The 24,722-nt window shown below is 37.1% G+C and overlaps 1 protein-coding gene across 4 annotated transcripts; it reads right to left on the bottom strand.

Annotated features, from left to right (window-relative positions):
* Positions 1-3,172: 3,172 nt before the first annotated feature.
* Positions 3,173-24,722, bottom strand: LOC132862679 (aquaporin-4). Of its 4 annotated transcripts, XM_060894845.1 has the most exons (9): positions 13,299-15,784; positions 13,048-13,123; positions 8,834-8,957; positions 8,405-8,579; positions 5,453-5,647; positions 5,180-5,341; positions 4,127-4,291; positions 3,730-3,810; positions 3,173-3,624 (listed from the first exon to the last, which is right to left on the bottom strand). In XM_060894845.1, exons 3-9 carry the CDS (start codon positions 8,866-8,868, stop codon positions 3,409-3,411), a joined length of 1,029 nt encoding a protein of 342 aa, XP_060750828.1. In that variant the 5' UTR covers positions 8,869-8,957; positions 13,048-13,123; positions 13,299-15,784; the 3' UTR covers positions 3,173-3,408. The 4 variants fall into 4 exon arrangements, with proteins under 4 accessions (XP_060750828.1, XP_060750829.1, XP_060750830.1 ...); XM_060894846.1 differs by lacking the exons at positions 13,048-13,123; positions 13,299-15,784 and adding an exon at positions 24,706-24,722; XM_060894847.1 differs by having other exon boundaries at positions 8,405-8,512; positions 12,772-15,784.

The raw sequence follows: 24,722 nt of genomic DNA, 5'->3' as shown, positions 1-24,722 counted from the left end.
CTAAATAACATTACAAACTACAAGACATTAGCCCCCTGCTCTGTAGAGAATAACTCAGCCCAGCCACCAAATCAGATAGAAAGAAAGTACAACAGAAAGTCCTCATGTTATTCTAAACTTGTATGATTTGAAGAAAATATTCAGTAGCAGTTTTTGTCAATATAATATGGGAGAATAGTGAGGTTTTGGACCACATTATTCATATTTCACATGTATGGATATGAACAGCTTAGACATTATTCAAAACATATTTTTGGGATTACTATTCTAACCCGAACTACTACACTACATTGGTCTTTGAATTGTAAACTTACAAACAAAAACTCTCCTTAACTATGCAAATTATAATTTTGGTTTGTCTTATTTTTGTAATCTTGTATTACTTATTGCTAGACATTTTTACTTAGTATGTTTAACTACTGAAAATAATAATATTGAGTACACCATTTAAATGTACATATAAAAATGTAGTGGCATACACACATCAGTTTGCGATATTCTAGTTATTTGTATCAGAATTGTATCAGACAGTGAATGTGTACAGATCATATGCTTTCTAGGAAATGTAGGTAATGACTTCATTTTTGGTTATGTATCAAAAAAGGTATCATTAGTTACCAGTGTTGTAATGTAATGGAGTACAAATACTTTGTTACTGTACTTAACCCTTCTGCAGAAATCGTCTGCATTCCTATGCAAATTAGGAGCGCAGAGTCAAGTTGACCTTGTCTGTTTTGACTGCTTATAAAAAATGAAGTATATATGATAGCCTTTTTTTCACCTTTTTTGTCTAACTTGTTTTCGAACCAAGTTCGAACCCCAGGTCCACCAAGCTGCCACTGCTGGGCCCCTGAGCAAGGCCCTTAACCGTCAGTTGTAAGTCACTCTGGATAAGGGTGTCTGCTAAATGCCGTAAATGTACATGTTGAATGCTTATAAATCAAAAATTCTACAATTATCACCATTCTGTGTGATCAGCTTACATTTGTGAACATTTTACACTTGTTATGTCTATTTTGCCTATCAGATGCCATCTGATCACCCAAAAACGGGCCACACACACACACACACACACACACACACACACACTCCACTCAAAAACATGGCATAATTTCTTGTGAATAAATCTTCCTTTATACCTCCGTGAAGTTGGCACCCCATAAAAAGAAATAATAACCAAAACACCTCCGTGAAGTTGGCACCCCATAAAAAGAAATAATCACCAAAACTATGCCATTCGTTTGTGCTACGTTTGTGCTGATTTGTGCCACAAAAACGTATGTTTGTGCTGGTTTGGTGTTTGAGATATTAAACATTATTTTTTTGACCGTGTGACATCACTTTCCACCCCACATCGCCCAAATGGCACCCCATAAATAGAAATAATCACCAAAACATGGCATTCTTTGTGCTACGTTTGTGCTGGTTTGTGCCGCAAAAATGAACGTTTGTGCTGGTTTGGTGTTTGAGATATTAAACATTATTTTTTTGACCGTGTGACGTCACTTTCCACCCCACATCGCCCAAATCGCTCAAAACCGGCTTAGTTCGTTTGTGCTCGATTTGTGCCCATTTGTGCCGTTAAAACAAACACTGTATCTGTTTTCCTTCCTGAGATATAACCAAAATATTTTCGGGAACTGTGACGTCACTCTCCACCCCAGTTCGTCTAAATCACACAAAACTGGTGTCATTCGTTTGTGCTGGTTTGTGCCATTGAAATGAACATCAAGTATATTTCCCCTTCTCAGAAATAACAAAAACAATTTGGAGCTGTGACGTCACTCTCCACCCCGTGCCGTCCAAATCTCTCCAAACCGGTGGCGTTCGTTTGTGCTCGATTTGTGCCGGTTCGCGCTGCTAAAATAAACATTGAATCTTATTCCCTTCCTTAGAAATAACAAATACAATACGGGACAGTGACGTCACTCTCCCATACATGCTTTTGTTGCCATAAAATGTGCATTGATGTGCATACAAGCTTCTTTTATGTCATGGCATAAAATGTTATACCATTATTATTATGACCAGTGGAGGATAATTAGGATGTGCACATGACATATTTTCTTGATTTGAAAAAAAAGTTTGACTTTTGTGACATCTCTTGTATGTAAAGTATCCTGTAAATTGTATTGTGCTGCACACATGCTTTGAAGTACATTTAATTTTAAATAAAATTAAAAAAAATCTAAGAGCACATGCTCTTAGCATAAATTCAAGTTTATGGTTATGTATAATAATAATAATAATAAGAAGAAGAAAAATATTAATAATACATTTTATTTATAGGCGACTCAAGGTCACCAAAGTCACTCAAGGTCACCAAATCATGCCTTGTGAGTATATGTGTTTGTATGTGTGTGTTCGGTCCATCCTAATAATCTGCCCAATATGCACTGCAGTATAACGAGGACCCTCTCGTAAGTGTAAGTCCAGACAGAACCAAATTGTGTTCCAAAGGTTGTTCTGTCAAGTTTAATACATGGGTATCTACTGACAGTTTAAGCTCCCCTATTATGCTCTCCTTATCAAATGCCTAGTGATTTGCATTAGTGTCTAGTGAGCCTTTGATACACTCAGACAACAGTTTTATTCAGCGACATGGTTAACGGAAACATTTAGAAAGTTTCTTATATAGTTTATTAAATTTAGTCATATGATTCTGTAAAATACATATCTTCAATTCTGTACTTGCCATGAAATAGACTTATTGCTGATATGACATTAAAAACAATAAACTAACATACAGAGCAGCAGTGCACTACTTGTTTTCTAATATAGCCCAAAATATCTCTTTTGCAAGTGTCAATTCTCCCTCGCAATCACAGCTCTCTATACATCTCTCACAACAACAGCAATTCAACATTCCACACTTCCATATAGTGTCATTCAGTAATCTACACTTTTTTTTTTTTGCATGTAATATAAAGTCTAGCCAACACTTTCAAAATATTTTTGCAAACTTTTCTTCATTTTCTTCCTGGATGTAAATGTTCCACAGCAGAAAAAGGCCTTTTAAGATTAAGGTTTTAACTCTGAGGTTTACAAACTGCTGTTATTTCCTTTTGAAAATTTCATGTTTGGGATTTTAATAAAGAAAGAAGCAGGCACAAATTTGGGGAAAAAGGAATAGATTTACTGAAGTTTCATGTGCAAACACAGATCCATTCACCAAAAATCCCATAGGAGGTTTTCATTAACACATTTTTTATATGCTCAAGTACAGTAATTTAAATTCCATTCTGTACTGATATAGAAGGTAAACTATAATGAAAAAACTATTATTCTTTAACATGTAGCATACAAACAGTAATTTTTTTTCACAATAAATACTTTTACATCAATGTAGGTAATACAGTATAATGTAAATTATACATATCATATAGATGATAAAGTAAAAACTAAACTTCAGCTGTGGTCAAGTTTGTCAATTTGCTTGGCCCTCCCAGCTGTCTGTGTGATGGTCGACAAAGATGAACGGGACACACTGGCTGTCTCTAATATCTCAATGTCCTTACATGTGAGACAGGACACTAACTTCTGCCTTGAGGCACTTGAAGCGAAAAAGAATTCATGAGCCATGGCAGCAAACACAGCACCCAACACTGGCCCAATCCAGTATACCTTAAATATGCAAGAAATGAATTACGCTTGATTACTAATGGATTTAGCTGTACTAAATTTACAAATTATTTACACTTACACATTAGGCAATATAAGATAACTCACCCAGTGGTGTTCCCAGTATCCAACTATAATTGCAGGTCCAAGAGACCTAGCAGGGTTCATGCTGCCTCCAGAAATTCTACCCTATGACCACATAAAGGGAATAACTTCATGTAAACACATTGAGAGAAACAATGATGTTTTGGAGCAAATGTATTAACTTCTCACAGAAGATTTTTAAATGTCATCCACAGCCATTCATATACAAAACTTTTTAAACTTTCTGTTGACACATTTCACTCTTTCTATTATTGTTTCTAAAATTTCAACTGTCAATCTTGTTATTGAGGAGACTTTTTTTATTGTGCATCCTGCATGGTGTCAAATATTGAAAACCATTAAATTAGAAATTATTGTATTAAAACTAGCATTGCCATTGTTAATATTAACACATACTCACTGCAGTGAAAATTCCTGCACTAAGGGAGCAGCCAATTGCCAAATTTCCAGGTTCACATTCCTCACTCTTTCTCTGATCCTCCACTGAGAAGATGGTAAAGACCAGTTGAAAGGTGACAAGTATCTCCATCCCCAGAGCCTGCCCTGCATTTCCCTCCATTGGTACCTATGGTGTGTCAAAGTGTTTCAAGAGGAAAACAGAAAATATTTTATATATTTAAAAATTTAAGCCTGTTGAAACAGTTTTTACAAGTTTCTGAACAAGAATTGTTCCAATATTTTGTAGACCAGCTTCTATTCCAGTTCTAAAGACTTTAATTGTAGCACATCTTTTAATATATATACTCCAGGATTCAGGAAAGGCCTGGACTTTTCCCTGCCTGGACACTATGGGGACATTCTGGCAGTTTTTGTTTGTCTTGTACCATGTGCCTTTGTTTTTGTTTTGTGTATCACGTGTTGCCCGCCCTATCCTTAATCAGTTCCCGCCTCTGCACACCTGTTCCTTGTGTCTCTGTGATTGTTCTCCTTATTTATACCAGTTGTCGTGTGTCTGTTTTTGGCTCAGACCTTGTCTCTTGTTTGTTGTCTTTGGTTAGGTGTTGTTTCTGTTTCCATGTTCATAGTGTTTGTAGCCTTTGTTGTTTTCCCTCATTATAACCCTTTTATGTTATCCCTGCACTTTGGTCTGTATTTTATAACTGAAGACACACCCTTTCCCTGACACCAGGGGTCAGTGCCACTGCCATATTCAGCTATGTAGAATGCAAGACCGTTGCCACAAGGTTGGAGGCACAAAATAATATAGGATGTCTTTGTATGCTGAAGTATTTACAATCAACAATTACTGGAACCTGTATAGAGACCTGAGCTAAACCAAAACTTTATCAAAAGTTCCACATTGTGCCATAATTTGTGATTACTGGCACTGATGATCTATGTTTGGAATGAAGTGCTCCAGCATGATATCATGGCCTGACTAATAATTTTGCACATTATTTTGGCACCACATGGAACTTTTGATTTATGTCAGATAAACCTTTATCCTCATTACCTTGTTGACATAGATTTTAGCTGTGGATTTTAAGGGTAGGACCATGTAGAGAATCCCAGCTCCTACAGTGGCTCCTAAACACTGTGCAAATACATAGACCACGGCTTTTAAAGCGTCCAGTTTCCGTGTAGCTAATAAGGCCAAAGTTAATGCAGGGTTCACCTAAAGCCATAATGAAGAAATTTAGTTAAAAGGGGTCAGGTACGCTTACTTAGTGTCATGCAAACTCTACTAAAATATATTACATGTTATACAAAAACTTGAATTTCTTACCTGTGCCCCACTGATCTTTCTAAAGCAATGTCCTAGACCAACTGCTACCATACCTGCTGCCAGTGCTGGGTACAAAGGTCCAGAAGAGACACCCTCGTGCCCTGATAGTGAAGAGCCTAATACAACTGATACAAAGACTAGAGAGCCCATCATCTCTGCCAGTATGCCCCTCCAAAACTTTGGGTTTCTCACCTCCTTATTCATCAGTATTTGGGTGGCAGGCAGAGTAATGTAAACAAGGGGGTTAGTGTAATGGTAACACCTCTGATGAATAGTATGGTAATATATAATCATTTATGATGTTGATGATAATGATAATGATAAACACATTGCAAATAAAGTGCTTTATAAGACAATCTAATCTACAGTGGTGTGAAAGTGTTTGCCCCCTTCCTGATTTTTTTTGCATGTTTGTCACACTTTAATGTTCCAGATCATCAGACTAATTTAAATAGTCAAAAATAACACAAGTAAACACAACATGCATTTGTTATTAAGGGAAAACAATCCAAACCTACATGGCTCTGTATGAAAAATTGCTTGCCCTTTAAACCTAATAACTGGTTGGGCCACCCTTAGCAGCAAGAACTGCAATCAAGCATTTGCAATAACTTTCAATGAGTCTGTTACAGCGCTGTGGAGGAATTTTGGCCCACTCATCTTTGCAGAATTGTTTTAATTCAGCCACATTGTGGGGTTTTCTAGCATGAACAGCCTTTTTGAGGTCATGCCACAGCATCTCAATAGGATTCAGGTCAGGACTTTGACTAGGCCACTCCAAAGTCTTCATCAGAGTCTTCTCTTTTTTTCTTCAGCCAATCAGAGGTGGACTTGCTGGTGTGTTCTGGAGCATTGTCCTGCTACAGAACCCAAGTTAATTTGTTAATAATTTTTTGATAGACAGCCGAATTCATGTTTCCATTTATTACAGCAAGTCTTCCAGGTCCTGAAGCACAAAACAGCCCCAGACCATCACACTACCACCACAATATTTTACTGTTGGTATGATGTTCTTTTTCTGAAATGCAGTGTTACTTATCTTATGCCAGATGTAATGGGGACACACCTTCCAAAAAGTTAAAAACTTTTGTCTCGTCAGTGCACAGAGTATTTTCCCAAAAGTCTTGGGGATTATCAAGATGCTTTTCTGGCAAAACTGAGACGAGCCTTTATGTTTTTTGCTCAGCAGTGATTTTTGTCTTGGAACTCTGCCATGCAGTCTCTTTCTTATGGTGGAGTCATGAACACTGACCTTAAATTAAGCAAGTGAGTTTGGATGTTGTTGTGGGGTCTTTTGTGACATCTTGGATGAGTCGTCACTGTGCTCTTGGGGTAATTTTGGTCGGCCGGCCACTCCTGGGAAGGTTTACCACTGTTCTTTGTTTCCGCCATTTGTGGATAATGGCTCTCACTGTGGTTTGCTGGAGTCCCAAAGCTTTAGAAATGGCTTTATAACCTTTTCCAGACTGATAGATCTCAGTTACTTTCTTTCTCATTTGTTCCTGAATTTCTTTGGATCTTGACATGATGTGTAGCTTTTGAGGATCTTTTGGTCTACTTCAATTTATCAGTCAGGTCTTATTTAATTGATTTCTTGATTGTGAACAGGTGTGGCAGTAATCAGGTGTGGGTGTGGCTAGAGAAATTGAACTCATTTGTGATAAACCACAGTTAAGATATGTTTCAACGGGGGGCAAACACTTTTTCACACAAGGCCATGTGGGTTTGGATGTTTTTTCCCTTAATAATAAAAACCTTCATTTAAAAACTGCATGTTGTTAAGTGTTATCTTTGACTAAATTTGTTTGATGATCTGAAACATTAAAGTGTGAAAAACGTGCAAAAAATAAAATACAAATCAGGAAGGGGGAACACTTTTTCACACCACTGTTATTAAATGCAGAAAACATTTTTTGTATTAACATATTTTTTTTTATTTTTTTTTTATAAATTTCATTCTATCTTATTTCTTTTCATATGCATAGATCATACAATTCACAAGTGTTGCTCTGGGCTGTAAAGCCCATATTTTTTTCAGGATAACCTGTGTACAAGAATGTCAGGTCATATACAGTAGTCTGATTTTAAAGAGACTGTAATCTACTGACTAATTAGAGTACTGACAGGGAGATAACTGTATATACAATACGATAGACCAAATTAAGATTGTTTGAATTACATTTTCTAATTTGTTAATTTGGTTGCTATGATGTAGGCATATACCTGGCAGCATGTAAGCATGCCATAGCTACTCCAGGTCTAACTAAATGTACTAAATGTTGCTTCCCATCTGTACACTTCTTCAAGTACTAAACACCTGAAAATTCACAGATGAATTTCTTATTAACAGAAACAATTTCTCATTGAGTAGATCAGATGTATGTAACATTCTGTTGGCAATTTTAAAGCAATAAATAAATAAAAACTAAAGCTGAATATATACTCCTAACAGTGTCGTCATGCCAGAGATAAAGGTGTAAAATGACTTTTGTCTTTGACATTGTAACACCTTTGATTTTTACTTTGCATGTATTAAAAACTGTACTGTATCTTGTGCAAACACAATGTAGTTAGCTGTTTAATTTTTATACCAGTGGGTACCACATTCAATGAGTATGAAAAAAAGGCACAATTTATTTTGGAAATAAACCTATATCGTTTCAGTAGGTTAATGTAAGCTGTACATAGACAATAAGTAAATAAATAAAATTAATAATAGATAGATAGATAGATAGATAGATAGATAGATAGATAGATAGATAGATAGATAGATAGATAGATACATACATACATACATACATAAATTAATTAAATGGGTAATTTTGTAACATTTTAGGCCACAATGTTATTAGACTTTAAGTGTTTCCTTGGTAAATCAGATCACACAGCAAAATATTTAAGAAAATATTAGATGGCTTCTCTGACAGTATTTTATTCTGAAATTGGCCTTACCTCCTGTAGAGTCATGCTGAACCCAGGGTTTGTTTTACTGTGTCTGTATTCAGGAAGATACAGACGAAGAGTGTGTGGGCAAAAAAATGGCTCCATCCTTAAGTCTGTCTGAATGCAAAGACCACACCCCATTTCTATCAGTGCCAAAAGACTATCACCATTTCTACATCTGCAACTACAGAACATCCACACACCATCAAAGAACAAACAAGCATGAGCTAAAAATACTGTTTATTCTTGCAGATTAAAACAAGGTAAAAAAAAAAAAGCATATAAAGCATAAAATGACAAATAAAATAATAGTATTAAACTTAAGCATGCTTAAAATGTTTGCATAAACAACATAAACAAATGTGCAAATACGATGAATAAGTATGCTATGCTTGATATAAATTTAATGTGAGAATTCTACTGAGACTATTTGCATACCATAAATACACTCTCCCCTCCTTTCCTTTCATCATTCCACTTGTGTAGTCTGGTCATTACTGCCATGGTGACGGCCTCCTTGGAGTGATTTGGTTGCTATGACGGCTTTTGTGAGGCTTTGGTCCTGAAAGGCTTAGTTTAGTCAGATTTTATAGGCATTTTACATTACATATACTTATTATTCAATTCAGTGGCCCATAAACAAGTATAATATTTCTACATCAAAATTATCATTTGGTGTTAATCTTAAAAATGCTATTAGAAAAACCTTTTTTATTATTATTATTTATTTTGAAATTATTCCAAAGTATTTTTTCCTGGCTTATGAGGCAATAAAACATAAAGAAAATAAATTGAAATAAAAATAAAAAGATCTCCTCTTTAACCTAAGAAAAATCATCATAATAATAAAAAGCTACACTGAGAATTAGTCCTGAACACTAATTGGTAGGCAGTTCCATAACCTTGGTGCTTTGTAAGAAAAAGTTCTGCCCCTTGCTATATCCTTTAGAAACTTGAGGTACTACCTTAAAAACTCCTTCACCTTGATCAAAGTAGGCATGGCTGGTCATAAAAAAACTGGCGCTTGTTTATGCTCCTACTAGAACATCCAGACCAGGGGTCACCAACGCGCACCAACGCGCCTTAAGTGCAAGGAGCACTTAAGGCGCCCGCGAGGCATGTTCTAAAAATAGCACTGGTCAAAATATAGTTCCGTCTAAAAAAATTTCTTGCTGTAGTTTTTGAATAAAAAATGCTTGCCTTAATGTAGATTTTAAAATGACTATATTTAATTTCTCGCTCACTCACTCATTTTCTACCGCTTATCCAAACTACCTCGGGTCACGGGGAGCCTGTGCCTATCTCAGGCGTCATCGGGCATCAAGGCAGGATACACCCTGGACGGAGTGCCAACCCATCGCAGGGCACACACACACACTCTCATTCACTCACATACTATGGACAATTTTCCAGAGATGCCAATCAACCTACCATGCATGTCTTTGGACCGGGGGAGGGAACCGGAGTACCCGGAGGAAACCCCCGAGGCTCGGGGAGAACATGCAAACTCCACACACACAAGGCGGAGGCGGGAATCGAATATTGAATATATATGCCCCCTATATTTAATTTCATTTTATTTAATTAAAAAAAATGTAAACAAAAATGTTTTATGTATATAACAAACTCTGGTCTTTTCTGAAGTCAAATGTCAATATTGCGCGCACGTCACGTCCGACTCCTGACACAAGGAAGCGGTGCAGCAATGATGAGGAGTTAGTTGTGATTTACCCCCAAAAACATGGCAGAAAAGTGACAGAAAACATACCATTTTAACGGTGTTTGGGAGGAAGAGTTTTTTTTACGCCAGTCAAAGAAAAGTGCGTGTGTCTCATTTGCGGGACGACTGTTGCGACGGCAAAGCGGCACAATGTGGCAAGACACTTCAGTACGTGTCACAAAAGTTTCAATGCTAACTACCCACCCGGCAGAGCATTAAGGACAGAAAAAGCCATTACAAATCCTTTCATGTAAGTGGACATGACATGCACTGCTGAGCAACTAAGTGCTCTGTTCAAATTGGATGCTGGACAGGTAAAGATCCTAACGTTGCAAAATGACCTTCACCTCAAAGCCCATCAGTCTGCATCAAACTTTTTGTGCCTTGTGTACACAGAAAAGTACAGTGGTGTATGCACAGCAGCTATGAAATTTGCATGTCTTTTTGGTTCAACCTATCTCTGTGAATCAGCCTTTTCTAACATGAACTTTATCAAGAACTAACACAGAACACGCCTTACTGATGAACATTTACAAGACTCACTCAAGACTCATTTACAGACAAAGAAGAGATAACATGGGTTAATTGAAAACACCATAACATTAAACTAAAAATGGTGCACAGAAATGTGAAAAATTGTTCAAAAAAGACTAGATAACTTCTTGTGACATGATTAATGATTTCCTTGACATTACTTCCTGACTTTTAAATGTTGGAACAGATAAACATAAATAAATGTTGCATGTTTAAATATTCCCACCGTCATTGTTGTATAAATCATTGTTAATAATTGTGGGGAATAATTAACACTGACATGTGAGCAGTCTCTTCACCATATTATTATTATTATTATTATATATATATATTTTTTTTTTTACTGCTGCACATGATGAAACAGAAAGACCATCCAGCGTTAGATAGCCAGCCAGCCAGACAGACAGATAGATACTTTATTAATCCCCACTGGGGAAATTGGTTAATATAAAGGTGTCATCAGCATAACAGTGGAAGCTAATACCATGTTTACAAATAATTGCACCAACGGTTAGCATATATATGGAGCAAAGTAGTGTGCCTAAAATAGAAACTTGTGGAACTCCAAACATAACCTTAGTATGTTTAGAGTAGTCACCATTTAGATATATGAACTGATAACAATCAGTCAAATAAGACATGAGCCAGGCGATAGCTGACCCTTTAACACCAAAAACACTTTCTAAATTATCAAGTAGAATAGCATGGTCAATGGTGTCAAAAGTTACACCAAGTTACACCAGCAAGTTACACCAGCAAGGGGACAAAACCTTGCTCTGAGGCCAGTTACCACTTTAACCAGTGCTGTCTCTGTGCTATGATGAGACCTAATTCCTGATTGATACATTTCATGAATGTTATGCCTCCTATGTAGCTATTAGCATTATTGTTGTGCTACAACATTCTACGATCTTGGAAATAAAGGAGGTTTGATATTCGCCTATAGTTGGACAGCTGACACTAGTCAAGGTCAGGTTTTTTAATCAGGGAGTTGATATCTCATAGTTTAAACATTTTGGCACAGGAAGAATTTATTATTTTTAGAATGGGTTCAGTAGCTACTGGCATTATATGTTTAAAGAAACATGTAGGTAAGGGATCAAGTATGCAGGTTGAAAATTCTAAGGAAGAAATCAGTGAAATTAAAAATTCAGTCTGTTGAAGAGGAGGAAAACAGTGAAGTGATGATCAAAAACAGTAATATTATTATCTACAGCATCATTTATCAAATTGTTTGCTTTTCATTTATATAATTCATAAAGTAATTGCTGTTGCGTGTGTGTGTGCCCTGTGATGGGTTGGCACTCCGTCCAGGTGTATCCTGCCTTGATGCCCGATGACGCCTGAGATAGACACAGGCTCCCCGTGAAATAGATAGTCTGAAATAGATTCTCATTGTGGAATTGTGACTATGTTTAATCTGAAGGTTAATAAGATCAAGAGTATGACCTCAATTATGAGTGGGTCCTATTATAATCTTCTAAATTATCAAAATGTCTCCCACAGTTAATTCTCTTTCTAAAGAAACAACTAGGTTTGAAATGAAATCTGCAAACTCACAGATGAATTCAGAATATGGCCCCGGAGGTCTGTAAAAAACAGTTAGTGACTATTATTAGACTTATTTTTTTGGGGCAGCATTTGGCAGTTAGTATATAGAACTTCAATTGTGTTGAATTTATATTTATATTTTTGTGTGGTGCTAGCTTATAATCATGAATAACTGTGACACCTCCTCCCTTGCCTATTAGGTGCTTTAGATGCAAAAGATTTTGTATTTAACAGTCCTAACTTCAGATCAAAGCCACTGGCTGTACGTTTCACTATTATCTAATTTTAAACTTATAAGGGTAATAAAAAGATTTTTCAGACATTGCCTTTGCTAATTTACACACATCTACAATATTACTCTTGGTAAACTCTGACTGACAGTGGCATATATCATTAGCTCCTATATGGAAAACTACCTTTGAAAACCTATACTTGCCTAGGACCTTAAGATTACCTGCTATATCTGGCACCCTGGTGCTTCTGGAACCCATAAAGGCCTAGCTAATTTCACATGTCTTAAGATAGAGCCTCCTATAACTACATACTAATATAATCTATAAGGAGAACAAACCTGTTTGACATGTAAAGCGAAGAGGAGTGGTGCACCCATGGGTGAGCCTTAGCATTAGTGTTGAGCTCTAATGACAATCCAGATTATCCACTACAGAAGCTACACTACTCTCACTATTGCTAACCCTCTCTAGCATCTAAAATTATACGCACCTCTTCTCCATTAGAGAGCTAACTAACACCCACCTATCACAAGTAAAATTAACACTTAAGATGGAAGAAGAATTATTAAACATCCAGCAGCTCACACACTGTACAAGCTGAATGGTTGCCATACTTAATAATTAAATGCCTTATTTGACTTGAATATAAGATGGATGTTAAAGAGCTCTGAAATGGGTTTCCTTCTGTTGCTAAATGAGGAAAGAAACAAAGAGCATTTCACAAAATGGTAAGAAAATCTAACAAATAAAAGTAAAGTATTAAGGAAAAAAGAGAAAATGCAACTTTTTAATTCAAATTCTTGTAGAGGTTGATCCATCTGGAGGGCAATGTTATTGAATGAGTCCAGCATTTATAATACAAAACCTGAACATGTATTCTGCTACTGGTCACATCCCATGGGCTTAAGAGTTTGGTGAACTGCTGATAAGTAGACTGTGCAGCCATGCCTTGTTCACCCACTCCAGAGCTTTCCCTGTTAGGATTCACAGACAGGGACACCATTTTGGAGAATTATGATAGTTCTTTAAAAGTAGCAAATTAAATAGAACCCTGAGTTAGAAAACCTCTACATTGTTTGGGGTCACCTGAGAATTTGTCCAGCATCAGCAAAAGTGGTAGTCGGGCAACATAAAATAGAATTAATATAGCGACAGATTGTGACAGTTGCTCCGCTCTCAACACCAAGACAACAATCTAGCATGTGCTGCTCAACAGCAAACTGGCCACAGAGTGCCAGATACTTCTGCTGCTTCCATGGGATGTATTCTATAATATTATTGCATATGATGCACACATGCAATGTTGGATGCATATGCAGGTGACAGGTGGCAACACAAGGAAAACAAATGTTATAGCCAAACTAGCATGGAAAAACAAAGTAAATGAATCAGAATACAAATAGTAACAAAATACTGTCTTTTAGTACAACAGATAGGGATTATATGAATAGTAAGGAACATAACAGTACATTTAATATATAATATAATAACATAATTTTTCACTTGTCTGATATCGCGTCTGAAAATATGATTTGTGATTTGTGAATACTGTTGATGATACCACAATGCTATAAGAATGCTATGTATGATCCCACTTCTTGTCTCACCTCGTTTTAGCCTGCAGCCAGCAACACAGCAGTCTTATTATTTGGGAACACACCTGCCCAGCTATTGTACCTCTTTCCATTTACACACTAATTACATACTGTGGCATACTGTGAGGCCTGGCTGCCTCAAAAGATTCAAATGCTGTATATTCAGCACCCAATAATTACTATAGATTATTATCTAGACACAGCAGCATATACAACATGAGGCCATAACACTCAAACCATCTGTTTTTGAATATGGCCAGAAAAGAAGTATGAAAAATTGGTGTAATTAAACAGGTTTTTTCCTTTGAAATTTGAAAAAAGCGGACAAAAATTGTAGGTAGAATTACTGAAATTGGAATACAATTTGAAAAGAAAAAAGGAATTTTTTACAACTTGGAAACCTTTGGCCTCTGGAAAAGGGAGAGACTAGAGTAGTCAGACTAGACTAAAGTGGAGTCAGGGGATTTTGCACCCTCCCCAATTGATCTATCACTCCCACTTTTTGCCAAGTAATCAAACCTGAAAAAAATGGCTGAAATCAGAAGATGTTCTTTTGAATCTGGTGACCCCAACCATCAATTTATGGAAAGGAGTGGGAGATTATAAGCTGCAGAAATTGATATATTGCCACAAACCTCCTAATAAGATGATTGGGTCAATAAGCAAACTGACAGATCTGGGATTTCAGTTTGGCTGCTGACAGATTTGTGAGCTTTCACCTTTCACCTGTCCCCAAACCCAAAATTACCTGCTTTTGTCTCTGAAATGTTACTTCCTGCACACAGCACATACTGTACTCACACACAAGCTGTATCTGCCCAGAAAACACACAAAAATCCTCACGGAGGAAACTTAAATGCCTTGTTTTATATTTCCATATTTCTATTGGATTCCTATAGGATATCCCATCTTCTTCTTATTCCTATTATTATTATTGTAAATTTTGACATGCATACTGTATATACATATTGGAATATGTGTGTGTGTGTGTGTGTGTGTGTGTGTGTACTTGAAAACAAATGACCAGTGTTGTAATGTAACAGAGTACAAATACTTCGTTACTGTACTTAAGTAGAAATTTCACGTATCACGTATTTGTCAACTTTCACTTTTACTCCACTACATTTCCTAGATAAAATGTATACTTTTACTCCGATATATTTCCACTAACATCTTCGTTACTCGTTACTACAAAATAAAATCAGAAGAAATGTGTGCGACTGCAATAAGGGAGGTTTGGCGAATCACTGCTCCTAGATTGCATTACGCTCCACACGCTCTATTTCAGCATAATCAGAGCCGATCGGCCCATACGCTCACTACGCAAGTTGTGTAGGGCCCCACAAATTACGCAAGGCCCCGCCTCCCCCTGCCTCATTTTACAGCGCGTGTTTACTGTGTAGATGACAATATGAAGCAGAGCTATCCATCTGGCCATGAAAAGAAAAAAAGAAACAAAATGAGAGTGAAATGCGAGAACAGCAATCAGGTAAACTTGTGTTCTCTTCAAGTTTTATGTCAGCAAGAGCAAATAACAGTAAAGTTAAGTTGATGTGATTCTGTCTCTAGTCTCTATCTGACTAGCTAAATTAGCTGTGCAGTGCTGCCAGTGCATTTCTTGGTCTGTCTGTCACACAACAATTTATTGCGTGAAAATTTGCTTGAATAAACACCCAAAGGCAACAGTGTTTATAAATGGCAGCTTGATAACCGATTCACGCGTGAACATGCATTCATATGCATGTGCAATCATGCACGAAATCTGTGTGAGGACCAGTACAAAAAGTAGCGCAATAGCACTCCTAAATGACAATGTTTATAGTCTCTCAATCAAGGTTACAACAACGTTAATGCAATATGGAAACCAATGGATTTACATTGGAATGGGCATAATGCCAGGTCAATATGAATGCACATCCCTCAGTAAATAATAACCATCAGGGACCAAGTATTGCTCTCATGCATACTATAAAACTCAGTTCCTCCCCAGGGAGGTCAGGATCGGCTCTGAGCGTAACGTTGCCAAAGGAGGAGGAAGCACAACTGAAACCGCCATGGAAGCACCTACTAGAAGACCTCCCGTTATCGTAGACGACCACCGCGACGATAGTGGTGAACTCGGTGAACAGGGTGAAGAAGATAACGTTATACACCCGTGGCCGTATTTGCAAGAAATGTTTCTGTACATTGGAATGAAAAATTCTTCCTACTGGATGAAGTGCCTCTTATGCCCACCGAAAATCACTGAAATTTTACCTTTTAACTTTTACTTCAAATACTTAAGTACATTAAATATCAGAAAATTACTTCTGATAATTAAGTACAGTATATATGAAATACTTTAAGACTTTTACTTGAGTAATATTCTTAAAGGTAACCTTCACTTCTACCAAAGTCTTTTTCTAGTACGATACTTGTACTTTTACTCAAGTATTGCTTTCTAGTACTTTATACAACACTGCAGTCAATAAGATACATCCATAATCTCATCAATGCTTACATCAGAAACATCAGACATCCGTGCTCTTACATCTGAGCAGATGCTTTGCGTTGCCTTATGTTTCTTTGCAAATGGTAGTTTTGTGTATAACATCGGGGATGCAGAACATATTAGTAAGGCTACTGTTTGCAGAGCGGTAAGGAAAGTGTGCCTTGCTCTTAAGCGCTTTCTGACAATTTTTGTGCTGTTTCTTGATAAAATAAAATGGTGAAACCGGAAGAACAGTATTTTATTTTATCAAGAAACAGCACAAAAATTGTCAGAAAGCGCTTAAGAGCAAGGCACACTTTCCTTACCGCTCTGCAAATATATATATATATATATATATATACACTATATATATATATACACTATATACATATATACACTATATACATATATATATATATATATATATATATATATATATATATATATATATATATATATATACACACTATATATATATATATATATATATATATATATATATATATATATATATATATATACACACTATATATATATATATATATATATATATATATATATATATATATATATATATATATATGTTGCTTTTTTTAAATACGTGTTCATATTCTCCATATGCTTGCCTAAGCACTTTCAGTTCTGCTGGTGAGAAATATGCAGACTTTTCTTTTGTCGTTATATCTGCGCTCCATTTATATTTGCGCTTCATATAGTTGTGGTGCACGCGCTTAACTCGGAGTCAGTCAATAGGAATAGGAAATAGTCAGAATAGGAAACAAAAGCCAACAAACAAAAGGAAACAAAAGCCAAAATCAACGTGCAAGACAATCAAAAAATTTACAGGACCTGGAGGCATTTTGCCAAGAAGAATGGGCAGCTAAACCACCTGAGAGAATTAAGGAAACCCTGCACAATTGTTGCAAAAGACTGCAAGCCATCATTGATGCTAAAAGGGGCAGATACACGATATTAAGAACTAAAATAAATTTGTTTTGCCTTCTCACTCATGTTTTCTTTAAAAATGGTAAACATCTTGCAAAATCCTCCCAGGTTATGCAAACCTTTGAGCACAACTGTATATACCCATGGCATTTATTGTTTAAGAGCTTTTTACATTTGTGGAGCTAAAATTACAGTTTCAGCTAGTTTTCTCAAAATTCTCAAAAATATTTGTTGGCAAATGGTACTCAAAAGTTACTCACTTTGCTATCTACACAAAATTATCAGTGGAAACAGTTTACAGTTAAGATGATCTCATAACAGACACAATTTTACCATCAAAAGCCTAATTTAAATGGAAATAGGTGGAAGACATTTTTACTTTGCTAGAACAGTACAAAAAATTGATGGGACCTTAACTAATGAGTAGGGCATCTACAGCTAAGAAAACCTGGTCTCACCAACCAATCTAAAGCATTGCTGTGAAAAATCAGCACCAGTTTTTAAAATCTAACTTCAACAAATCATTGAAGCTTTGCTTTGTTCCCACATGCTTTATGACCTCTACCATCAACCCAGTCACTAAATATTTGAACAGTACAAACTGAATTCAGTTAGATTAAATTTATTTGTATAGCGCTTTCAACAGTTCACGTTGTCTCAATGCAACCACAGACTAGTTGAACTCACCTCTGTAGTTATGAAAATCTTTAATCAGGCTGATCCTAGCCCACCTCAATGGTATAACTGACACCATGCATTATACATACAGATCATGCAGTCACCTTGATATGCTTTTTAATAATACATGGAGCTATGTTATGCTGTGGATTTCAGCTTTCTATGCCAGATTGCACCTGATGGTCAATTTTCTTAGAAATATCAGCAAGTGTGCATAAGAAAACATGGTAGATACAGAGACCCTCACTACAGGAGTAGCACAAGGTTTGGGGCCCTGGCCAAATTCTTTTCAGTCTATGCCAAACTACAAAATATAATCAGGATAACGGAAAGATTTCTTCAGATTCTTCAAGATGTAGACTACTTCTACTTCAGGACAGTAGACATATTACCACTTCCAACCATTTTACTCTGAAAGAAGGTTCAGGGCCAAAAAACCCAGTATGTGTCAGGAATGGCAGGTGTGGACCCAAATGCAAGACACTGACCAGAGTTCAAATGAACTGTCTTGAAGACTGGCTCAATACAGGGCATGCAGTGTTCAAAGTTTCACACTGTCCAGTACTTCCTGATACAGGAGAACAGAGTAATGCAGTGCCAGTAGCAAACAGAGTAATTAAAAGTTCAATTGCAGACACAGGAGAATTGGGTAATGCAGTACCGGCAACAAACAAAGTAATTAGCAGTTCAAAAATCCAAAACATAGGTGAACAGGGTAGTGAGGATCTGGCAGAAACCAATGTCACAACAGTTGTGCATGTACCACCACACAAACATATAAAAAGGCCACTCTTTTGCACAGAAAAAACACTGTTGCTGGCTGGACTGCACAACCTCCCCAGCTACACTGATCCTTCACCCTAGACTTACAATAAGTAGACCACAAGGACTGCTTAACTATTTTTGTCTCACTGAGCACTTAATAAAAGCCACTACTGTAATTCTTGCTTCATAAATACTGTCTCTGTGCTGTTCTTCCATATCCCACTCTCAGAAAGAGCCAACACATTGTATAAATCTAAACAATGGAGAACAATCAAAAGTAGGGTTGAGAAACAGTCCAATAATCCGAAACACAGGTAGCAGATCAATGCAGGGTAGGCAGAGACGACAACAATAGAACAGACAGGGTCAAACCAGGCAGGAGTATTGCAGGGTAGGCAGAGTCAAAACCAGGAAGAGCAGGAAGAGGAACAACAGCAGGATGACTAGACAGAAGTGCAAGGCAAACTAAGAAGACCATCTGGCAAGGAACAATTGCAGCTCGCATGCTTACATAGGGCAGAGGTCTATAAAATTGCGTAAAACCAGAAGTGACGTTATAAACCCGGAAGTGCGAGTTGCTCGCACTGACATCATAAGTGAAGTGAAGTGAAGTGAAACCTGACACATCAAACCAACTTTACTCTAACCTGTACAGTATAATGCACCCCTGTAATGGATTATAATGTTTTTCATAATATATTATTATATTTTATATACTATTCATAATGGTACTTGGCTATATCAACAGTTTCTGATTTAGATTTATTTTCACACAATGGATTTAAATATGTATTAATTTTTTTCCAAAAAAGTATCCAACATGTCAAAAAAAAAATATTTAAACAAAACCAGGGCTATTCTTTTTTTTGTCAAAGCCACCTTCCACAACCAAGATAAAGGGAGAGCCATCCACCTATTCAACTTAATCACATATTTTTCCCAGCAGTGATGTAAAAATTGTGCTCTTGGCTTTGTACAATTGCCTGAAAGCAGGGGTTACATTATTACCCAGATAAACAAAAGCATCCCTCAGAATATGGGGAGGAGTGATACTGAATTATAACAAGAGCTCTTGCAGGGTCTTCAGCAGGTGCTTCAAGAGAAAAGAAAAATTGTTCTCTGTTCTGGCCAAAGGTGGTGGCCCTAGGTGGTGAAATATACTTCCACTTGGTGTCAGAGATGCTGAGTTACTTGCTGTATTTAGACTGTTTTAGACTGATTGTAATCTTGAATGGGAAACTTAAATTTAAAAATTTTTTAAACTTGATTTTTTTTAACATGAATTTATATTTTAACATGAATTTCCAAGAGCTTTTATTTACCTGCATAATTTAACAAAAGTCTTCAAAAACATCAAATTACACTTCAATTTACACACACAGATTCAAGTGATTTCCTTATTACAGTTTTTGTCGTTTTCAAAAGCATGCTGCTTTTTGTTTAGTACAGTAAATTTTTTGATGACATTTACAATTTGCATTTACATTTCACATGATATGGATTTCAGGTTCAGCCTTGTGTTTTCTGCTTTTTTATGGGTTGACTAACAGCTAAGTCGATTATAAACATATGTCCTTTTTTAAATACTGTTAAACTGTATGGCCATTATAAGGAAGTTAAAGGGCTGACCATCAGCTTGGAAATGCTGAATGGACATAGCCTAACTAAGGCAGAGTCAGGGGTGAGTGCAGTATAATCCATAAGCAGATCAACAATCCAAATGCTGAGCAAATCAGAAAACCGGAAACAAGAAAGGTCAAAGTAACCAGAAACAGGCAGAGTTCAAAATAACAGAAATCAATAAATTTTTATTATTATTTCAACCATGAATAGCTGACGCAGTACACAGTGAAATGAAACAACGTTACTCCAGGACCATGGTGCTACATAAAATGGCAAGGTTGGTTAACTCTGTTGTTTTATGTAACTTTGCCATTTTATGTAGCACCATGGTGTGCAAAACAGCAACTGAGTGAGTGATTGATTTGTACAGTCTAGTGCAGTTCACACAGTTGTGTATGTGTCCGTGTCCGTCCGGTATAGTTCAGTTCTGTTTGTTGAGGAGTCTGATGGCTTGTGGGAAGAAAATATTTTTTCTGGTTGTGAGGGCCCAAATGATACAGTTCCATTTTTCAGATGGCAGAAGGGAGAAGAGTGTGTGCGTGAGGGGTGTGTCGGGTCATGCTGTTGGCTTTGTGAATGAAGCGTGTGGTGTGAATGAGGGAAGACAGTTTACGATTATCTTCTCAGCAGTCCTCACTATCTGCTTTAGGGTCTTGGCAAACCAAGACAGTGCAGTTCCCAAACCAGTCGATATCCAGTGGAAAGTGGCCGCTCTGTGCTCTCCTAAAGTCAGCAACAATCTCTTTAGTTTTGTCAACGTTCAGATACAGATTGTTGGCACTACACCAGGCAGTTAGGTGTTTTACCTCCTCTTTGTATGCTGACTCAATGTTCTTGTTGATGAGACCCACCACACTCGTGCCATTTGTGAATTTGATGATGTGGTTTGAGCTGTGCACAGTTCAAAATCACAGTCCACAGTGCAAATTCAGCAGAGTGAACAGCAGTGGACTGAGCACACAGCCCTGAGGGCCCCAGTGCTCAGTGTTGTGGTGCTGGAGATGCTGTTCCCGATTTGGACTGACTGAGAAGGAAGTCCAGGATCTAGTTGTAGAGGGAGGTGTTCATGCCTATCAGGCTCAGCTTCTCACTCAGGTGCTGAGGGATGATTGTGTTGAATGCTAAACAGCATTTATTGCTGTAAACATCTATGAACAGCATTCATACATTTGTGTATTTATTGTCCAGGTGGTTGAGGGCCAGATGGAGAGTCATGGCAATGGCATCATCTCTGAAACATTTTGGCTGATACACAAACTGCAGGGGGTCCAATGAAGGTGGTATCTGAGTCGTGATGTGCCTCATGACGAGTCTCTCAAAGCACTTCATCATGATGGGTGTGAGTGAGATGGAATGATAGTCATTGAGACATGACACAGTAGACTTCTTTGGCATGTACGAACAAAAGTGCTACTCAGGGAATTGTTGAAGATAAAAAGGAAAGATATCCGCTAGATGTTCTTTTGTTCCATGAGAACTTTACCCAGAATGTTGTCTTGTCCAGCAGACATCCGTGCATTAACTCAACAGAGACTTCTCCTTACATCTGCCATGGTTAGACAGACTACCTGGTCATTAGAGGGAGGGATGGCCTTCCTTGCTACTATGTTGTGCTGCACCTCAAATTGAGCTGGGAGGGAGGCGCCAATTAGGCTGTCACAGGCAGGTGAAGTTGTGCTGTAGGTCTTGATCACCTTGATGATAATCCCCCTCTCTATAAACACCTCCTTGTCCAAGTCAAACAATTAGTGGTTCATCATCATCATCATCATCATATGTGTCCCAATGATGTCATTTATTTTATGAAGTCATTTAGTTTTTTTTTTTACATAAGTCACATGTATTAAAAACCAGAGTGACTCAATAAATAAATAAATACATATTAAAATAGTTCTCCTTCTGTAAGAGTACACAAAGCATTCTCACACCACCACACTTCTTTAAACATGTTCAAATCGTTCATATTATTGTAAAAATTAAAATCAATAAAAATTATTGATTTAATCAGTCTGTTCAAAATAGTTTAGCATCAAAGTCAGTGTTTTGTGCTATCTTGTTTTTGTGGCTCAGGTATATTGCCATTTTAGCCTGACTGAAGATAAAATTGATCAGCTGGCACCTGAAACTGTTTTTTTTTTTTTTTTTTTGACATATTTAAAACCAATATGTTTGTGAGAAGAACCAATGGATCTTTTCACAGATCCATTCTCTGCAAAAATAATGGATAGTCATGTGCAACATCAGGGTTTAAAATGAAGATAAAAGGGTTCACACAGATAATACCATGTAAAATCCTCCATTGGAGGTCCGCAGCTTTTTTGGTTAACAGTGATTTGTACAGTGCCCTCCACTCTGGTTTAAGATAAGCATTAAAACTAAGTACAATTCTCAATGAGGTGTTTTATTTTTTATTTATATTTAAAGCCTTAACACAGGCTCTGTAGAGCAGATATCCCAACACTGTCCCAAAGTCCATCTCCCCCTCGCCCCAACACTCCAGGAGGGGACCTTCATACCCGTTTAGGTCAGGAGCGATGTTCATTTGGGGAAAGGGTCGCTCTTCTGCAGGACCAGACTCTGTGTCTTGGTAGTCCATCAGCCGAACATGCTCCTCTGAGGTTAGGGAGGACCTCCAGTGGTTTAAAAGCTGATTGAGGTTCTTTGCCCTTGACAGGTCCAATCCCGCGATGTCCACAAACTCCCGGAGTGTCACAATGCCTGAGGAGATGAGAGTCATGGACAGTGCAGTTGCGGTTATACTGGAGATGTCCATGTGCCCACCATACACCGGAGGCTCCTCCAGCATCCAGTATAATGTTCCACTGCTTATTTTTTTTAAATAATTTCAATAAAAACCTGGCAATCCAGAAACATCCAGTGTTTTAGTGTCCATTAAAAACAAAGTCCTGTCCAGCCTCAGACCACCGACCGTGTGTAATAATTCACTGCATGTTGCTCTCCATACTAAGTTTCTAGGTCCAGTGAGGAACCTCTGGATTAACTGAAGGTGAAAATCTGTAGCTCTAACAGTTACCTGGACCAGCCCCTGCCCTCCTCCCTCCTTGGGAGTCCACTAGCAGGGGCTGAATGTTGGCTAGGGATAGGGATAAATATATAGTATTTTAAATTTTAAGTTAATCTTTTTAAAATAAATTTTAAAACTTCAATTGTATATATTCACTTATTTATTTTTATTCTTATTTTTTTTATAAATTTTATTTTTTTTATTTTTTATTCTTATCGTATTATTATATATGTATTTCCTTTTCTTTCTCTTCTGTTTCCATACTTCTGTAAAGCTGTTTTAAGACAATGGTAAATTGTTAAAAGCACTCTTCAAATAAATTGAATTGAATTGAATTGAAAAAATTAAATGGTTTGGAGGTGAATCCATGCATTCCAGCTTGTGCCAAAGGGATCATGCAGCGAGATTGTTGATGACCAGTATACTGACCAGCCTCTTCCACCTGCTCAGTCTGCAATACTGCTCTACAGTATTTTTCCAGTTTTTATTTAAAAACTCATTGTTACCAAGGTAGACACCCAAGTACTTAAAACCACCTCTTTTTCACACTGAGCCTCCTGGTAGTGAAGCTTGCCCACCTCCCCACTCCCCAACTAAAATGTCTTAGCCCAGTTGACCTTAGAAGATAAAATCTGAAATTCATTTAAAATATCATTTAAAGCATTCACATCTTTTGTGCAGTTATTATAATGACTAAGTCATCTGCATATGCTGAGAGGCATATAGGATATAGGTGTGTGAAATATTAAGACCAGAAAGATTACTTCTCAGTTTACATAAAAGAGGTTCAATTGTATATAACATGCCTGACAGAGAACAACCTTTTCGTATACCTCTGTACACTCTAAAATATACCATCGCTAACCTTTAGAACACTATTAATTTTACTGTACAATACCTTGATCATGGCTAGAAAACCTGTGTTGAACCCGAAAGGTTTCCAGCACCTTCCACAAATATTCATGCTCAACCCGGTCAAATGCCTTTTCCTGATCTAGAAACATCAGACCACTCTTTAAACCCAATAGCCAGGAGATGTCCAAAATGTCACGAATTAGATATACATTGTCAAATATAGACCTGTCATGCACACAGTACATCTGGTCCTGGTGAATGAACTGCTCCATTACCTTAGTCAGTCTCAAGGCTAATGCTTATTAGAGCAGCTTACAATCAGTGCACAGTAGC

The sequence above is a fragment of the Tachysurus vachellii genome, chromosome 19 (genome assembly GCF_030014155.1).
Source record: "Tachysurus vachellii isolate PV-2020 chromosome 19, HZAU_Pvac_v1, whole genome shotgun sequence".
Lineage (NCBI taxonomy): Eukaryota > Metazoa > Chordata > Actinopteri > Siluriformes > Bagridae > Tachysurus > Tachysurus vachellii.
This window is presented reverse-complemented; position numbering and strand designations above follow the sequence as displayed.